The sequence below is a fragment of the Camelina sativa genome, chromosome 9 (assembly GCF_030686135.1).
Source record: "Camelina sativa cultivar CO46 ecotype springtype chromosome 9, ASM3068613v1".
Taxonomy (NCBI): Eukaryota; Viridiplantae; Streptophyta; class Magnoliopsida; order Brassicales; family Brassicaceae; genus Camelina; species Camelina sativa.
In genome coordinates, this window is record NC_141888.1 from 469,783 (window position 1) to 488,902 (window position 19,120).

The window sequence follows — 19,120 nt, forward strand, 5'->3', positions numbered from 1 at the left end:
ATAACTATGTAAACCAACACAAGCAATTACTAATTCTACTTGCGTCTTATATGGAAAGGGTGGTGCATGTTTGAAGATGTGAAATCTTGACTCGAAGATGCCAAAAATCTTCTCTATTACATTTTCCAAGCTAGAATTATGATTGTTGAACAACTCATTTGGATTTACTGGATCTTTTCCTTGTCCTCTTAAGTCTTGGAGATGATAGTGAGTACTTCAAAATGGAGCTAAAAAACTGCATCGATTGGTAGATCCACAATCAACTAGATAAAATTTTCCTGCAGTTTAAAATGCATAAAAATATAGGTGAGATAAATTGCAGGTAAAGAACATAACAATTTAGTTTTATACAAAGATAAATGAGACATACCTTCAGGAATTATTAATTTATTTGTGTTTCTTGTTAAAGCATCCTGTAATACTTTTGCATCGTGAGCTGAATCTTCCCACCATCTAAGAACATATGTAAATTCTACATCAAAATTACATGCAGCTAACACATTTTGCGATAATTGTCCTTTTCGATTACGATAGCTAGCCGTGTATTGTCATGGTATCATTGCAAAGATATGAGCTCCATCAATAGCCCTCACACAATCCTAAGAATAATAGAAACAAAATATCTATCATATAGTTTTTTAAAATACTTTGGAACAAGCAGAAGAAAAAATTCTCATACCTTAAAATAAGGATAAAATCGAGTGTTGTCTTTTATTTTTGTAAGAACTGAAAGTCCAAGATTAACCATAAAACTTGGAGCAAGTGCTTTTAATACCTTTAGAATTGTGTTAAAGCTCGTATTTATCAAGAATTTTGATCTCTGAAATCTTTCTTCAGCTACAACGTACCTCGCATTTTGACCAACTATGAACAAAAATGTGGAAAGCATTTCTTCAACAGAAACATATGTTGTGTCGCTTAAGTCCATCTTCAATCTAAGAATAGAGCATAGTTGTGATTATATGAGACTTTTTTTTTAGTTGAAAAATACTCCACTCAAAATCATACCCTTTGAGGTAGAATTTTAAAGGATTTTATTAAAAAAAAACAATCATAAAAGATAACTCCGGCAACTCAAATCTCCGCAGATCAGCATCCACCTTCTCCACCGGTGAACATGAAGCTTTGTATCTTCCTGTGAATCAAACCACCACCATCTCTATTTGGTAAGATCTCTCTCTTTTCTCCCTCTAATTTGAATCTCTCAGTTTTGTACTGCAATTTGCTGTCTGGGCAAGATAATGGTATTATCTTCTAGTCGTAAATCATAGTCGCCGTACGGTCCCCTTCTTAATGGGCTCTTCTTTTTAGAAAAAAGATTATATAGTATATGGAATTTTATCTTGTTTTCTTATTAGGGTTAAATTATTGGAGCATATATATATATCGGGGTACACATCGATTAGTAGCTTTCTTCTCCCTGCACAATTATCATCATCAAGGTTCATCTCCGTAAGGTGAGTATTTTTAAAAACTGACTACTAATTTACTTTCCACGTTTTTGTGTATTTTCACGTTTGTATCATGAAATTTATAAGAAAAATATGTTCCTAGTTAGTAATTTCCAACGAAAGCAATTTCAAGTTAGTTAAGCTTAAAAACGTATTGACGGCTATTTAATAATAATACTTGTTAAGATCTAGGATCTGTCATAACTCATATGAATGTCTTTGGTTTTTTGTTTTTTGTTTTGTATTGTGTGGCCATAATACCATGGAAAATTCACAGGAGGTTGTGAAAAAATAAAAATTCATATAATCATTGGTTAGAACCAGAAAGCAAGATCTTAGTGCGGCTGTTAGTGGATGCAATCAATGACGGTTATCGTGATGTTAGTGGCAAGTTCAGCAAATTATCTGTGGAGACAAAAGTATTATCAACTATAAACAAAAATCTTGGAATTACCAAAACTTATAAGGTTACACAAATAGGATGAAGGTCTTGAGGGGGAGGTACAACGGCTTGGCAGAACTTTTTCGTTTAAGCTCTGGTTTTGGATGGGACCCTGAAACAAAAAAATTCACTGCTAGAGATGAAGTATGGGATGACTTTTTGAAGGTAAGAAAATTTATAGCATAAAATTTGTGAATATAGTAATGTTGCTTATGTACCGAAATTACTAATATGGTATTTATGTTTTGAACAGGCTCATTCCAATAAAACTTATCTATGTGATGAGTCATATGAAGATTTCAGAGATTTACACATGATATTTTCAACAAATGTTGCAACTGGTAAAAATGCTATGGGATTAGGTGATGTTGTAGCTGAAGATCCATATCAAGTTGGAGACAATGAAGGGATAAATGATTCAACTCATGTTCAAATAGAGGATGATTTAGAGGAAACAACATACGAAGATACTTCTGTTCATGAAGTTTTTGCTTCATTAGAGAAAAGAAGAGAGGAAAAGCTATCCCATAGAAAGAAAGCTAGAACTGTTGCGCTTAATTCGACCAAGGATTCTGATGAAGTGAACACAATGACATAAATTAGTAACCATATTTTTGACATGATACAAAAAGGTGGGAAAAGGAATCTGAAGAAAAAGAAGCTAAGGAGAAGGCTAATAGTGTGTGGGATGCTATCAAAGAAATGCTTGATTTGGAGGACGATTTTTGTTACGAAGCCATGACACTTGTTCACAGCTTAGGTATGAAATATGGGTTCGTTCATATGTCGATAGCAGAGCGTAAATGATGGATTATACGAAACCTTCATAAACCATGAAAATGAAGTTGAATGCATGCACTGAAGATGGTTTTTCATATTTAATATTTTATACTTTTCTATTTTCATTACTTTTCCGTTTTCATTTTATTTGATATTTTATAATTTTTCATTTTCATTTTAATAATACTTGATGAGCTTTCCTTTATTTTATTTATTTATTTATTTGAGATTGGTCATGATTATTTCTTTCTTTTTACATATAAATCAACTTAAATTATTTTTATATAAACATATATTTCACAAGAGAAATGCAAAGCAAAGAATATATTTACAAGTTTTGTGCTACACTAGATTTTATCCCGCGGTACACCGCGGAGCTATATTTGTTTTAGAAAAGAAAAATATAATTTAATTAGTAGACTAACTATATATATATATATATATGAGTATATGACTAATGTTTTGTATATTTTAAATCTTTATCCCTTATATTTATACATTAATTAAAATTTAACCTATGTTCTAGCATTTGATTAATAAAATTTAAAATTTATGCTAATGTTGCTATAACCCGATTTGAAATAAAGCTTGTTTTATGAGATTTTTAACATTTATAAATCTAAAGATTCATAATATTTTAATTTTTATTAAGTTTAACATAGAAATAATCATTTTTTTAAATGGTGTTAAAATATAAAAGGTATATTTATTTTATTTAATAATTTAGGTAGAACTAATTAGTTTCTATAAATACATTTCGAATTTATTTATAACAATTAAACCAAAATTTATGGCATATGCTCCTCTAACAATTACTATGTATAACAATTAGCTTTTATTAAAAAAATAAATTTAAGTAAATATTTAATATCAATGGCATTCCCTGTAAATAGTACTGAACTTGAGGATTTATTTCATAATTGTCTCAAAAAATGTATATATAGATACTTAAAATAAGTCTACGTACATGTTTGCATTATTTTCATGTTCTAGATTGGACTATTGTGGCGGGTAAAATATAGTTTTTTAGGACTATTGTGGCGGGCAAACCCATTAGAGGTAGGGTTAATATATATATTCAGCCGCTCACCTTCATTTGTTTTTTTTCCACACTAGCCGTCAATCATTCCTCGTAAGTTCCAAATTTTCTCATTGTTATATGCTTTTTTTTCTGTTTACAATACACATTTTGTTTACGTATGTGACTTTGTGTAAATTTCTCTTTATTATGCTTATAAATCTTATATACTCGCTGCTTTCATTGGTTTCTTTTTTTTTTATTACGAGCCGTTTCTTATGATTCATAGCTATGTTTTTTGTGTAGGATTTCGACTATGGATCGCATTGTTCATGAAAGTGAACAAATACAATCTAAAAGAAAAAGAAAAAGAAGGAGAAAATTCAAGCTAGATGTTGATATTATGTTATTGGTTTTGTCAGCGAAAATTTGGTATTTCGTACCGCATATACCACGTCAGATTAGAAAATCAGCAACAACACTTGGACATGAGTATATAGTATATACAGAATGCATTGGGTGAAAAACGTGAGGATTTCGAGAGCTATATCATATGTATCTATAAGCACTTCTGAAACTATGCTCTATTCTTAGATTGAAGATGGAATTAACCGACACAACATATGTTTATGTTGAAGAAATGCTTGCCACATATTTGTTCATAGTTGGTCAAAATGTGAGGTACGTTGTAGCTGAAGATAGATTTCAGAGATCGAAATTCTCGATAAGTATGAGCTTTAACACAATTCTAAAGGCATTAAAAGCACTTGCTCCAAGATTTATGGCTAAGCCTAGATTTTCAGTTCCTACAAAAATAAAAGACAACACTCGATTTTATCATTATTTCAAGATATGAGAATTTTTTCTTTTGCTCGTTCCAAAGTATTTCAATAAACTATATGATGGATATTTTGTTTCTATTATTCTTAGGATTGTGTGGGGGCTATTGATGGAACTCATATCCTTGCAATGATACTCGGACAATACACGGCTAGCTATCGTAATCGAAAAGGACAATTATCACAAAATGTGTTAGCTGCATGTACTTTTGATGTAGAATTTACATATGTTCTTAGCGGGTGGGAAGATTCAGCTTACGATGCAAAGGTATTACAGGATGCTTTAACAAGAAACACAAACAAATTAATAGTTCCTGAAGGTATGTCTCACTTATCTTTGTATAAAACTAAATTGTTATGTTCTTTACCTGCAATTTATCTCACCTATATTTTTATGCGTTTTAAACTCTAAAAATATTTTATCTAGTTGATTGTGGATTTGCCAATCGATGCAGTTTTTATTAGCTCCATTTTGAAGTACTTGCTATCATCTCAAAGAATTTATAGGACAAGGGAAAGATCCAGTAAATCCAAATGAGTTGTTCAACAATTGTCATTCTAGCTTTTGAAATGTAATAGAGAGGATTTTTGGTATCTTCAAGTCCAGATTTCACATCTTCAAATATGCATCACTCTTTCCATATATATAAGACGCAAGTAGAGTTAGTAATTGCTTATGTTGGTTTACATAATTATCTCCTTAAAGAATGTTGTTCCGATTTGTTTCCTCCAGAAGAAGATGTTCTCGAAGAAACTAACATTGATCAAAGAAATGGTGAGGAGAATAATGAGGAAGAACAGATTCATGGTACTTAAGAACAACAAAGAGTGCTTGCTAATTCCTAGAGAGCAAATATAGCTGCAAGCATGTGGAATGATGCTATGAATATGGGGTCATGATGCATACGGCTATGCTTTATTTTAGATTGTTTTCATTCATGACACTTTGTTTCCTCTGTTTTGGTTTTTGTCACATTCATGTTTGATGCAGACGACTATGTTTTATTTTAGATTGTTTTCATTCACGAAATTTTAATTCCTCTGTTTTGGTTTTTGTCACATTCACGTTTGCTTCTCTTTGTTTTTTTATTTTCCTCACATTCACGTTTGCTCCTCTCTCTCTCTCTCTCTCTCTCTCTCTCTCTCTCTCTCTCTCTCTCTGTTTTGGTTCTTGATCGTTTGCTTCTCTCTCTCTCTCTCTACTCTGTTTTGGTTCTTGAGAGATCCATTGAAATATCGGATCACGTGGATTTTTTCTTACAACACACACACAAAACCACCAAGCCTAACTTCCTTGTTGACTTGTTCCTTCTTCTCCTAATGTGTCCTTAACCTTCTTCATGACATTTCTTCCTTTTGCTCATCTTCTTCACTGAGCTTCTTCCTCTGTTCTTCATCTCACTTAAAGCTTCGTTTCTTTGTTGCAGGATTTAGACTCTATGGTATCTCTTACAACTTCACAAATAAGCGATTAATTAATAAATATTTTGCTATAGAATTTTTTTTGTGTTGTAAACTACTATAGAATCTCATAGAATCACATTTCATTTTCTAAAAAGAAAAAAAAAATCTAAAACACAATTAAATCTCCTAAAAATCTCCTAAATCTTTCAAAATTCTAAAATGTTAAAATCTTACCAAATCCTTTAAAATATAAATACTCCCTCCAAAAGCAGTTGTGATATTTTGAATAACAAGAGATTTGAAGTTGGTTTTTATAAACTATTGATTGAATAACAAAAGATTCTGAATTATTTTAAAGGATTTTATATAAATATTAATTGAATAACATATGATTTCATAAGATTTTTTAAAATCCTCAACTGAATAAGAAAGGATTTTAAGAATACTTTAAACTCCTTTAAAATCTTAAGTTCAATATCCCTCTAAGTGTTCCATCGCACCGGTTATTTTTTTCTTCCTTGTTAGACCATCTCCAATATATATTTCTATTTTTTTTTTCTAAAATAGAGCATTGAGTTAGTATAAAAAGTAAAGGTGAGAATAGAATTACTCTATATATAGAGTAATATAAAACAAATATTACGTTATAATAAAGTTTTGTTTCTAAACTAGAGTGAAGTTAGAGATGACCTTAGTAGTAATCAAATCATGAACACGCCTTCTCACCTTTTACTGATCCCACATACATTAAACACATTAGTATTTCATTTCGTTTCGTTTTAGGCAACTCTATTCTCATTTAATACGTTTTTCTTTTTCTTTCTATTACACAATAACAACGTATTAAAAATAAAGTAACTGGAAAAAATTAATAATTCCTTGCATTTGTTGCTATATGCCACAATATATTTGTTTTGGGGGTTTTATTCATCCTTTTCATGTGACCTAGTTCTATTTATAACGGCTGAATAAAGGTATATCTTTATATATATATATGGTAAAAAAACTAAATTGCCATCAATTAATTTCTTTTCTTTTAAAAAAGAGAAATACCCTAAAATAGCACTAAACCAAGTTTTATGGACAATTATAGCACACATTCCATAAATTTCCAAAAATAGCACTATTTAACACATTAAAATATTTAAAATTAATTTTTAGAATTTGTTTGTTTATGTTTGGGTTCTCAATTTCATATTTAGGGTATATTTTTAAGGGGTAGGGTTTAGTATTTTGAATTTAGAATTTAATTTTAAAAGATTAATTAGTGCTATTTTTGGAATTTTAGAGATGTTGTGCTAACTTTGGAACAAAAACTTATTTTGGTGCTATTTTTGAGAATCTCCCTTTAAAAAATCACTCTACTTACTAAAAATATTTTGATAATTGTGATCGCCATCTGAATGATTTATTTTGCAACATATTTTTTCATTTTACAAATATTTTTCTTAAACTAGAGCTCGCTTTATACAAAAATTTGCGATTTAAATTTAATATATATGAAAATACTAATTCCCAATTCTAGTTAAATTTATATTTATTGTTTAACCGAAATGATATTTTTCTGGATTAATAGTTTCAAATGTTGGGTCGTACAGTATGTTGATTTTGTTGAAAACTCTTATTCCCAAAATCTAGCTAGATTAAATTATAAATTGTACTAATTGTTTGACGAAGAATCTACATAATCGATCATGCATTATACAGTATGTAAATATTTTAAAATGTATCCATTTACAAGAACATGTTTGTCTCGATTAATTTTTTCCAAAGGTTATATGTTGATTTTGTTAAAGATAACATTTTAATCATTGAAAAAACCATTTTTCAACAATAAATTTTCTACTTATTTAATAAAACATATCCAAAATATTGATTTTTTATATATATGATAATGTGATTAACAACGTAAGATACTTTTTCCATGAAATGTTATTCTGATATTCTATTAAAAATCATTTATTAAATAAAGTGAATAAAAAAAAACTGAAAGAAATAGGGTTAGAAAGAGAAAGAAATATCACCATAATAGTGATAGACTCCTAAAGAGGAATCTGCTTCCCAAGAACACACTCGCAGGGTTTTGAAGGAGATGGATCGGACTGATGAAGATCAAGAGACCGAAGATGCAATAGATCGGACAAATGGAAGGTGAAGGGGGTTGATTATGCAGCGGATTGAAAGAGATGGAATGGTGAAATGATGCAGCGGATAGAAAGGGGGATTGAAGTGAACTTCCAAGAGAGATGAAAATCTCTTAGACTTCAGGCTCGAGTTCAACTTAGATATGTCTCACTAAGAAGAAAACAAGTTGAGAAGATATTACACACTTCTCAGATCAAACAAGTAAAAGAAAGGTTTTTGATTAAAATGTTTGATGAGAAATAAAAGAGAGATACATGGTCTTTAAATAGGAGAAGGGGAGGACGAGATAGAGGAGAGAAAACCCTAGACAACCTTGCAAGTTCAAGTTAAAGCTCATGCAAGATGTCTAGGAAATTACAAAGCAATAAATGTAAAGTTTGAATGAGAAAGAGATATAAAATGGGCCAAGGCCTTTGTGGGGAACCTTGGACCACGATTTGGGCTGGTAAAGGGGGCTTGAAAATGTTACTTAGGGCTCATTAAAAACCTTGTCAAGAAAACCCAATGGGACAAAACTTGACCAAGGGAAAAAGAGCACCAAAGTAACACTTTATCCTTTACCGAGCACCTTGAGCTGTGAGCAACGTCCAAGTGGTTTGAGTCTCGTCTTCTAGCTTTTTGTCCAGCTCCTTGAGTAGTCTTTGGATTGATTGGTTGAACCTCTTGGACTGTGACCTTGTTATAGGACCCGCCGGAACGATTAGTGCTTCCTCCGCTGCTTCCGCTGGTACAAGCTGCTCCTCCGGTGCTTCCTCTGGTTCAAGCTGCTCCTCCGGTGCTTCCTCTGGTTCAAACTGCTCCTCAGATCCGTGTGGTTCGGTTGAGCCGTCCATGATCTCATCAAATAGGGTAAATACTAAACAGCAAAGCATATAGTTTTAATATTTTATTACCATATTTAAATTAAATTTAAAGAGAAAATAAAGAAAAAGAAAAAAAACAGCTGTAGTCTTACATTAGTAGACATACGAATCGTGGACTAGCACACCCAGCACCAGCACCAGCACCTATTATAACTCTCTCTCTCTCCGTAGTTAGAGTATTTTAGAAGATATAACAAATTCTCCAAATTCAATTTTGCTATTTTATTTTAATATAAAAATTAGTATATAAACTTTTAGTAATATTACTTTAATTATAATTTGGTCGAATTTTGTAAAACAGTGGCTGAATTGAATTACATGGAACCACCACCTCCTTCTCTATCCTCCACCGCGGTGGCATCCACCTCCATCCTCGCCACAACCGCACTTGTTCCTCCTCCTCCACCACTTCATGTAACTTCATCTTACCCCGAGTCTCTTGAATCCTCCCCTCATTCTCGCACCACCGATGGCTGGGATGACCTCCCTGCTCCTTCCGGCGGTGGCGGCGGAAGCACCGTCTCTTCTAAAATCCGTCTCATGTGCAGTTACGGTGGTCATATCCTCCCTCGTCCTCACGATAAATCCCTCTGCTACATGGTCGGTGACACTCGCATCATAGTCGTTGACCGTAACACCTCTCTCTCTTCTCTCCTTGCTCGCCTCTCCAACATGCTCCTGGACGGCCGCTCCTTCACCCTCAAGTGCCAGCTACCCAGCGAAGACCTTGACTCTCTCATCTCCGTCACCACCGACGAAGATCTGGACAACATGATCGAGGAGTACGACCGTACCATCTCCGCCTCCAATTCCACCAAACCCTCGCGCCTCCGTTTGTTTCTCTTCACCTCCAAGCCTGAGGCTACTCAGTCTATGGGTCAGATCCTCGAGAGCTCTGCCAAGAGCGACGATTGGTTCCTCAACGCTCTCAATAGCGCTGGTCTCCTCAACCGAGGGTTCTCTGATTCTGACACCAACGTCAATCATTTTCTTGGGTTGGACCATGTTGGAGAAGGAGATCTCCGCGATGATGGCTCCGTCAAAAGCGCCAAGCAGCAGCAGATCCAGCAGCCTCCTACCCCGCAACAGCAACCGCAACCGCAAGGAAGTCAAGATGTTCACTGCTTGCCTGATTCTCCCATGTTGGACACCTCCTCTTCTTTTGGCTCTACTTCTTCCTCTCCCTCTCTCGCCAATTTGCCTCCGATTCGTGTTCATGTTGAGGAACCCACCGGCGTCAGGACTCTCCCAGATCAGAAAAACCTGGGAATCGAGGAGCAGTTCACACGCTTCAACGTTGGGAGTAAGCAGCTCCAGCAACAGCAGGACGACGGATTCGCTGCCATGTCCTCACCACCGCCGATGCCTGTCACAATCGCGCTTCCTGCTGCGACCATTTCAAATGAGTCCCACACGCGGTTCATCTCTGACGATGAGAGATCCGATCACAGTGTGCCTGCTGGATACAGGAAACCTCCCACTCCGCGTTCCTAGCCGCAGAATCTGCCGCCTCAGCTCAAATTTAATAGCGAGCTGCCATCACCCAATTCCGTTTCCAGGTACCTCCTCTTCTTCTTGCATGTGCCTCTGTTTTGTTTGACTGGTATATTGTTAGTTTCTGATTGTGTTTGCTATATTATTATTATTATTGCCTCAGTGATAGCGGTATGAGCAACCCTATGTTTCACCAAAGACCTTCTGTCTATCAAGAACCAATTGCTCAGATGTCCTCTGCTGCTTCCACCGTTGTTACTGGTATGATCAACCCCTCGGATCCAAGCACGCTTTTATCCCCCAATCAGAATCAGGACCCAGGCTACATCCTTCACCCCCAATTCGAGCAGCAATCTCAGCCACAGCAGCAGCAGCAGCAACAGTTCATACACACTACTGCTGCACTTCAATACATTCATCACCATCCCTCTAGCGGCCTTCCTCTCCAGACTTACATCCAGGTGTACTCTTCACAACAGCCACCGCAGCAGCACCAGCAGTCTTTCCACCAGCACCATGGTCGACTGGATCAACAGCGTTATCCTGTTTATTATGTTACTGCTCCACTCCCACCTAGGCCCTACAGTATGCCTGTGCCACAATCTGCAACTGTTAGCGAGGCTCCAGGTTCTCTGTCTTCTAACCATCTCCAGGCACCTCCCAACTCTACCATGATGCCTCCACCTCCTAGCAACCACATGAGAAGTGTTACTGGTGCCAAACCTGAGATGGGACAGGCTGGGATTTACACAACAGCCCCAGGTGTGAGCGGTGCTCAGATAATTCACCAGATTCCAACAAGCCAGCAGCAATTCATGGGGTATTCGCAGATCCATCACCCACCTCAGTCGGGTTCAGCTGGGATTCCTAACTATGGATATGAATACGCTGACAATGCTCATACACAAATATACTATACCCAACCTCTGGGACACGCACAGTACCAGACAATGACCGGACCTCCACCTGCCATGGTGATGCCTGATGGTTCTGCTGCTGCTAAGCTTCCAGCTGAGAACATGACTCAACAGATACGGAGTTCACAGCCATTGTGACACACACAGAACAATGAAGATGAACCACACAATTTTGGAGGAAGAAAACCCGGGTTGGTTTTTAAACGTATAAATATATAAATTACTTTTTTTTTTACAAGTTGCTGCATCAAAAAAGAGTCGGGCTTCGTGTTGGTTTGGTATTATGGATTATGTTGTAAGTGTTGTGTGAGTAATTAGAAAATAAGGAAGTAGTGCTGCTTCGTGGGGTTTTACATTATAGTTGCAATTGATACTGGTTGTGCTCTTACCATTTTCCTAGATCTTATATCATATTATTATCATACATTTTATATTGTAAATGTATCACTCCTTGATCATCGCCCTTTTTTTGTTTTCGTACTTGTTGGAGACTTAACAAGGCTCTAATATTGTTTAGAAAGACTCAGAGATTTAAGACACATGAGAATCTGAGATGTATAACATGTAATATTTGGAATAATGCATGTCTTCCTCTTCGTCGTTTCTTCTTTCTTATCCATGGGAGCATAAGTACAGACATGAATCCATGTGTGTGGTCTTGCAAAAGTACACACAACCCTACAACTTCTCAGACAAGGTGTGGGTGAAGAAGGTAGTGACAAAGTTGACCTGTCTTCCAGTTTAGCAACATAACTATCTCTTTTGAAAGAGAGAGCACTTGTGTCATTATGTAACACCAGACCCAACCCTTTCGCTCTCTCTACCCATACTTTCGATTCAGGATATTTTACTCTTGCACTACACGGCTCTTTCACAAAGACACAGCCTCTCCCTGAATCGAGTTATCCGTAGTCTCAGATATTTTTTCTGGCAGTTCACTGAGTGGAGGGAGATATGTATTTTTGTGATTTTGTGCATCAGAAGCATTGAAGTACCGGCTGGCCCGGTTGGGTTACAAAATCTGAACCAAATCTCTTTGTTGTCAGCTCCCCCATCCCTTGCATCAAACCAACTGTATCTTAAATGGGTTCTTCTTGTCGTTTGTCTATTTCATGTCTGCAATTATGTCTTTTTCTTTCTTAAACTTTTCTGACACTCTTTCAGCATCAGCTTCATGCTATAAATCTTTATCAATGTGCTCTTTTTTTTTTCTCATCCTACTTTCCCTTCTCTGCATCTTTTTAGACATAACGAAGCATCAGGCAATGGACCCAAACACACCTGCAGACTTCTTCCAAGGATCTTCCAAGTTTCATACATATTACTCACATACCAAGAAGGGTGGTGGGGTAATCGATCTAGGTCTAAGCCTTAGGACCATACAACATGAAACTTACCTCCCATCATCGGGATAGAGTGAGTTTCTTTGCTGAATGCTTTCACCTCATTGTTAGTTACTACTTTTCTTCATCCTTACTTGGTATCTTCAATATCTACATGTGAATCAAAGTGATAGGTCTTGACGGGTATGGAGATTTCATAGACTGGTCGCAGACCAGATATAACAAAAATACGCAGCTGAAGAGTGAGAATACTGGAAACCAAAGACTTGCTCAGGGATATTACAATAATGAAAAAGAGAGCAGAGGAACATTGACTTATGTAAAGGTAAATCTAGATGGCCTAGTGGTGGGCCGCAAGGTTTGCCTTCTTAGTCAAGGAGCTTACTCAACTCTTGCCCTTCAGCTTGACGATATGTTTGGTAAGCCGTGTTCTTATCCCCAAAGCTTCACTACAAGAAATATGGACATTGATAGCAGAAAAACATAGCACAGTTTTCACAAATGCTATCGTTAAAAAAGTTTTAAAAATGAGTTTATATATAGCGTTTTTAAAATGCTATACCTCAAAATATGTAAGCGGAAAACAAAAACCATTCTTTCCGTCCACACTTAATAAAAATGGACTAAAAAACCACTCTACTATTTTACATAGAAATAGTAGAGTCCAAAAAAAAAGCTATAGAGCAAGGAAAAAAAAAACTTTTAACCCTAAATCCCCTTTCTCCACCGAATCAAAACCCAGATCTTCACAATAGTGAAGCTCTTCTTCCCCAGTTCTCCTCATAGTTTTCTCTAAGCTAATTATAACTTTACAACCTTCAAAGGACGATTTGGGTTTCTTGGTACCTCTATTAGCCATAAATTCTCGTGTAGGAAGCTCCGGGTCTAGAGTTAGAAATATCGATTGAGATGTGGAAAAGCGATTCAGCGGCAATTCGATGAGAGAAAGCGAAGCCGGGGTCCAGAGAGTGGCGTCCTGGCAAACGGCGGTGGCGAATACGACGGATGCGACGCGATTGTTACGGGATAAGCGGAGACGATGGAGCCGGGGTCTAGAGAGTGGCGTCCTTTCGTTAGGGTTTCCCATTGAGTTTCTTCGCTAGTGTCTGCCGGAGTTTGTCTGGTCCTTCTTCCTAGTCGATTTTGTTGCTCAAGGTGGTTTTATATATACAATGGGAAGAGGTCTTCTTCTCTGGTAAGCATTTCGTTTCTCTTTAATGGATTCGTTTTTAATCAGTGAACCGGACTCGCTGAGTTTCTAGGGTTTACAGTTACTTTATCAGTTTATCTGATGTTCTTAGATTAGATTGTTATACTGTTAAAGATCTTGAGTTCACTATGGGAAGTGGTTTTGTTATCGTTGTAGGCGAGCTTGCAACCGCGAGAGCTTCTTCTGCTGCTGGAACAATATGGTTTTGATTCTTTGCCGTCTCTGTCTCTTTCACCTGATTAGATATCTCTTTTATGTATTCATTTTTTGTGTATTCTTTGATGTTTTCAGACTTTATCTTCGTGGGCTACTTGTAGTGTTGCGGAAGTTGCTTCCACAGGACCAGGGATTCGTTTTTAACAACTTTATGTCAGTTTCATATAGTTCTACTTGGTCTTTTGAAAATCTGGCTTTGAATCGTCTGTTTGTTCTCTTGATGCAGGTGTATAAGGATAGAAATGTGGTAAGACAGCTTGTAAAAAGAGCTGAAGAAGCTGGATTTAAAGCGATCGCTCTTACCGTTGATACTCCAAGGCTTGGAAGAAGAGAATCTGACATAAAAAACAGGTGAATGAAACTTCACACCATCACATCAAACCAATTTGGTTTGTTAGATCTTTCGCTTTTCTTATGGTTTTTATCTTGCAGATTCGTGCTTCCTTGAGGTCTTACGCATATTTCTGTTTTGGTTACTTTAGGTTTGGTTACTTTAGGTTTTTAGCTTTGTTAAAATTTTGAAATTGGAAGTTTGAAAACTATTAGTTACGAGAAATTTGTTAAGATCCAAAAAGAGAAGTCTTTTTATATCTAGACATGGAGCTCGTGTGTGAAACTCGTTATTAGTTGGTGCTTACTTGTGTTCTTTGTTTCATTTTGATAGCTGAAGGATCCCCTGCTAGATTTTTTGTTGTTCATTCGATATACAAAGGAAAGCTGCGTTAACAGTAGATCCAAGAGCACCAGAGTTTGTGGCTTTAGACGTAAGTCTCTCTCCCAAAGATCAAAGAGCCTCTAATTGTACAACTGCTCCAGTTTGCTCCTTCAGCTGGTGTATGACAATACGATTGGACTAAGAAACATGTATGGTCTGTGTTACTGTTACTAAACAAGACCTTGAAATTCTTAGCTAGATAGTCCGCTTCCTACCAATTTGTATTGCTGCATTTGGTCTGACATTTACTTGAATGTGCAGGTTTTTAAAATACTTTCATGTCTAGCAATTCATCTAGTGTCTTGTCTTTTTTTTTTGTCCATTACTAGTTTTCTCTCTTTGCCTCTATGATCTAGTTCTTAAATTATATATTTTTTTCACTTCGCTTATTTCTTGGAATCTGTTATAGTGTCTTAATGTCTTATTCATCTGTGTCTCACTTCGCTTGATTCTTATTCTTATTCATCTGTGTGTTGGTTATAGTGTCTCAATGTCTCAATGGCTGAAAAAAACAGATGATAAAGTTAAATTCTTACTTTTAGACTTCCATTTATCTGCTTTGTGAGAGCTTGGTTATAGACACTTATAATCTTTCTTGTTTGTGCAGTGTCTGACTATTTGGAGTTTCCAACATGGGTCGGTTTGTGATACTCCAAATCATTTCCTCAAAAAAAGAAGCTTCCAGCTTTTGGAGTAGTGGGTTCCAAGCTCTCTGAGAATGTTTGAATCATGCCAAGGACCTCAGATCAGGAGAACATTAACATTAATGAAGAGTCTGGTATCTATCATTATATTAAAGGATGATAGCTTTTAAGTATTTTTTTGAGACTTGTGTTATGGGTGAATAATGTTTGTTTTATGAAATGATGTGTATCTTGTGGATGTTTATTATATATAAATTGGATATTTTGCAAATTAAGCAGGTTCCACCAAATTGATTAGCTTTATACCATTGCATAATATAAGAGTCATAACAATGCATATTATAGCAATAAGAGCATAATTGATAAAGACAAACTATGGCATGTGAATAACGCTATGATAGGGTTACATATGTTATAGCACCGTATAACAAAACTGCTATGGTAGATAGACCCAATAATAGCATACCATAAAAACGCTATAATATAGGTGGTACCTAAGATAGCTGCCGAGAACTTAGCGTTTATGAAAACGCTATCAAACATTATCGTGTGCTATGAATAATGATTTTTCTTGTAGTGCTTCCAGCTACTAGTATGTTTCAAAAGCTTTTGCCACATCAATTTGAATTTGCAGGGATGCAGACCGTGTCAGGATTGAGGCTGTTCCAGACTGAGTCTAAGTTCTCTTTAGTCTACAGAGACATCGAAGGTATCTGGAGGACTGTTGGGGACATTCCATGGAAGTAAGCTCTTAGACTTTCTCTATAGAATTTTTTTAAGTAAATCACTTTTGTAATTTGCCTGAAACTCAATAGGGAGTTTGTCGAAAGCGTGGATCGGATGAGAATTGCAAGAAGAAACCATGTTCTTCCTCCCTTTTAAGCTTTTAAGTCGAAGCTTCTCTCTTCTAGGGAGTTCACTGTTTATCTAAGATTCAAATTAGCTTACTTGTGGTCTCTAATATTTAACATCTGATGTACCAGAAACTTTAAGCTATAAAAACGATTATGAAGAGTGGCACAACTTAATTAATAACCACTAACAAAGACGGGACAAGTAAAAATAAAAAACAAAACAAATGGTAACCACATCAGCATCGTCAGGTGCAAATGCTCCAAGTGATTGCAGCTTCATCTTTTAAAACAAGCTTTTATGTGCATATCTCTAAATGTCTCAATCGCTGGCCACAAGTAATCTGTCGAGAGTATCAGAAACGTGCCACATGGTAGGCCTTTTGTCTGGACTGCTATTCACGCAACTGATTGCAATCTTCAGAACAGCGACAATCTCGTCTTCCTTATCTGCCTCAGGATCCAAACAAGGATCAAGAACATCACATAATGGTTTCTTCTCCTCAATGCATACTTGTATCAACCGAACTAGATCCATTTCTGATGTCCCAACCTCCATTGCTGGAGACTTACCCGCGATCAGTTCCAGTAATATGATCCCAAAAGAGTAAACATCCCACTTCTGTGATGGTTTGACCATCTTGAGAGTCTCGGGTGCCTGGTAGTAGGATCCAGACGAAGAGTGAGCAGTGAAATCTGAAGATACACTCTTGTGATGGTGTTGTTGCCTCTCTTGCGGCTGATGATCCGTTTGGATGATTCTATTAGACTGTATGGTCGGAGAAGATCCTCCAGCAATGTTAGCCAACCGTGCAAGTCCAAAATCAGAGATCTTAGGTTCCATGTCTTGTCCGATGAGAATGTTGCTGGGCTTGAGGTCTCCATGGACGTATTTTTTTGGGCTGAACTCATGGAGATAAACAAGCCCTGTCGCAATCCCTTTCACAATCCTCAGCCGTACAGACCATGTCAAGGGAGTATTAGTCACCATGCCTGGCTTTCCTGCACAGGCACATATATATTATAGTGACTTAACACACCACACCCCACATATATAGTGACTTAACATGATGTGATGCAGTCGAAGGATGCTGATGCATCTCGAAATGAGAAAAAGAATGACTCACCGTGGAGGGCGGTTGCGAGGTTACCGTTGGGAACATAATCGTAGATGAGAAGCTTCTCATCCACAGACCAAGAATAAGCTCGAAGGCCAGCAATGTTAGGATGTCTCAGTTTCCCTATGGCTTCAACTTCAGTCTGAAATTCTTTGAATCTCTGAGACCCTCCTTCACCTAATCTCCGGACGGCCAGTGTGAGACCGTTCTCTAGAACCACTTTGTACACAATCCCGATTCCGCTCTTGCCTAGAACAAAGGCTGACGCTTTTAGTAGCTCCTCCAGGTTAAACACAACCTGAGTGTCAAGGGCCACAATGTCGCAATGCTCTACGTTTTCAGATAGCGTTTCAGATTCGTCTTTCCGGAAACATAGACATTCTGCAGCCCTTTTCTTGGATTCTTTATCGAATCCGAACTGGTTCTCGCGGTTGCAAGGACAAAACTTTGAGTAGCAGTAAGTGAAAAGCAAACCCACGAGGCAGATTCCGACAACATCGCAGAGAACAATGGCAATGACGGCGCTTTTGCTCAAACCACTTGACTTTTGTTTGGCTTCAGAGTTGCTATCAGAATCTTCGGGCTTGTTGTTGCTTGGGATAAAAGGGTAAGAGGCATTGAGGCCGAGCTCATATCCTGGGCAAAGGTCTTTCAATGGCGGGCCGCATAGCCCAGTGTTGCCGATAAACGCCGTTGGTCCTCTGTTCATAAGAGCACCAGTTTGAGGAATGGGACCGGAGAGATTGTTGAAAGTGAGATCAATGTAAACCTTTTCAGGAAGATCTCCCAGCGCAGGTGGGATTGAACCGGTGAAGTGATTATGAGAGAAGTCAGCGGTTCCTTGTAGATTAGAGAGGTTTCCGACGTCACTAGGGATCGAACCGTTGAATTGGTTGAAGGTGAGGTCGAGTTTCTCCAGAGAGACGAACGCTGAGCCAAACCCATCAGGCAAAGGACCAGACAGGTTGTTGCGGCTGACATCGAGTGTTCTCAACCTGCTGCATTGCAGAATCGAAGGCGGTAGCGACCCGTTGAAGAGGTTCTGCGACAAATCTAATGTCTGAAGAAGCTTAAGCCTACCGATCTCGTCCGACAAGGACCCATCAAAGGAATTGCCATAAAGGACTAAACTTTGGAGTCCTTGAAGCTGGAAAAGCTGAACAGGCAACGACCCATAAAACCTATTGCTCCGGAGATTCAAGTGACGGAGACTGGAGAGAAACCCTAGAGACGAAGGGAGAGAACCGTAAAGGCTCTTCCTTGGAATGCTAAGAGACACCACCCTGAGTTCTTTGCAAGTAACACCGTTCCACGAACATGCGTCCTCGTCCGATGAGTTCCAATTGCTGAGGGAACCGCTAGGATCATCGTGGACGCTCTGCTTGAACGTTAAGAGCGCGAAGCCCTCGTCGTTTAAGCCACTAACAGTCACAAGGGGGATGTAGTTGTAGTTGCAGAGAAGAGCAACGATGATTATCAGCAAAGCCAACATTTCAGATGCAAAATTATAACAAAAAGACGAGAGTTAAGAAGACTTTGTACAAAAGAGAGTGATATTGAGACTGATAGTGATGGAGTAAAAGAGTAAAGTATAAAGAATAAACAAAAGATACCTTCGTTGAAGAAAAAGGAGGAAGAAAGAATACAAAAGGAAGAGAGAGAGAGAAAGA

At 37.2% G+C, this 19,120-nt stretch overlaps 3 protein-coding genes, 2 long non-coding RNA genes and 3 pseudogenes across 8 annotated transcripts; 6 read left to right on the forward strand and 2 right to left on the reverse strand.

The window, feature by feature from the left end:
- Positions 1 to 1,932: 1,932 nt before the first annotated feature.
- Positions 1,933 to 2,731, forward strand: LOC104714863 (uncharacterized protein At2g29880 pseudogene; annotated as a pseudogene).
- Positions 2,732 to 4,007: 1,276 nt separating this feature from the next.
- LOC147937526 (uncharacterized) lies at positions 4,008 to 5,346 on the forward strand (annotated as a pseudogene).
- A 184-nt stretch (positions 5,347 to 5,530) lies between these two features.
- Positions 5,531 to 8,315, reverse strand: LOC147937527 (uncharacterized). Its single transcript, XR_015566500.1, has 2 exons — positions 7,959 to 8,315; positions 5,531 to 5,985 (listed from the first exon to the last, which is right to left on the reverse strand). It is a non-coding gene; the product is annotated as an uncharacterized LOC147937527 (long non-coding RNA).
- Positions 8,316 to 9,044: 729 nt separating this feature from the next.
- On the forward strand, positions 9,045 to 11,811 carry LOC104710025 (protein PAL OF QUIRKY). Its single transcript, XM_019230143.2, has 2 exons — positions 9,045 to 10,501; positions 10,600 to 11,811. Exon 1 carries the CDS (start codon positions 9,261 to 9,263, stop codon positions 10,434 to 10,436), a length of 1,176 nt encoding a protein of 391 aa, XP_019085688.2. The 5' UTR covers positions 9,045 to 9,260; the 3' UTR covers positions 10,437 to 10,501; positions 10,600 to 11,811.
- Positions 10,610 to 11,491, forward strand: LOC109125021 (uncharacterized). Its single transcript, XM_019229819.1, has one exon. It carries the CDS (start codon positions 10,610 to 10,612, stop codon positions 11,489 to 11,491), a length of 882 nt encoding a protein of 293 aa, XP_019085364.1.
- Positions 11,812 to 12,436: 625 nt separating the features above from the next.
- Positions 12,437 to 16,495, forward strand: LOC147937528 (auxin-responsive protein IAA32-like; annotated as a pseudogene). Its single transcript, XR_015566501.1, has 4 exons — positions 12,437 to 12,769; positions 12,864 to 13,115; positions 16,116 to 16,224; positions 16,297 to 16,495. The product of XR_015566501.1 is annotated as an auxin-responsive protein IAA32-like (transcript).
- LOC104710026 (uncharacterized) lies at positions 13,298 to 15,752 on the forward strand. Of its 3 annotated transcripts, none has more exons than XR_015566502.1 (6): positions 13,298 to 13,891; positions 14,063 to 14,108; positions 14,198 to 14,275; positions 14,349 to 14,473; positions 14,787 to 14,986; positions 15,445 to 15,752. It is a non-coding gene; the product is annotated as an uncharacterized LOC104710026 (long non-coding RNA). The 3 variants fall into 3 exon arrangements; XR_015566504.1 differs by having other exon boundaries at positions 13,338 to 13,891; positions 14,787 to 14,991; XR_015566503.1 differs by having other exon boundaries at positions 13,338 to 13,891; positions 14,787 to 14,886.
- Positions 16,459 to 19,057, reverse strand: LOC104710027 (receptor protein kinase-like protein ZAR1). The gene is made up of 2 exons (XM_010426554.3): positions 17,460 to 19,057; positions 16,459 to 17,334 (listed from the first exon to the last, which is right to left on the reverse strand). The coding sequence occupies exons 1-2, from the start codon at positions 18,940 to 18,942 to the stop codon at positions 16,655 to 16,657; spliced, it is 2,163 nt and encodes a 720-aa protein (XP_010424856.1). The 5' UTR covers positions 18,943 to 19,057; the 3' UTR covers positions 16,459 to 16,654.
- Between the last annotated feature and the right edge of the window lie 63 nt (positions 19,058 to 19,120).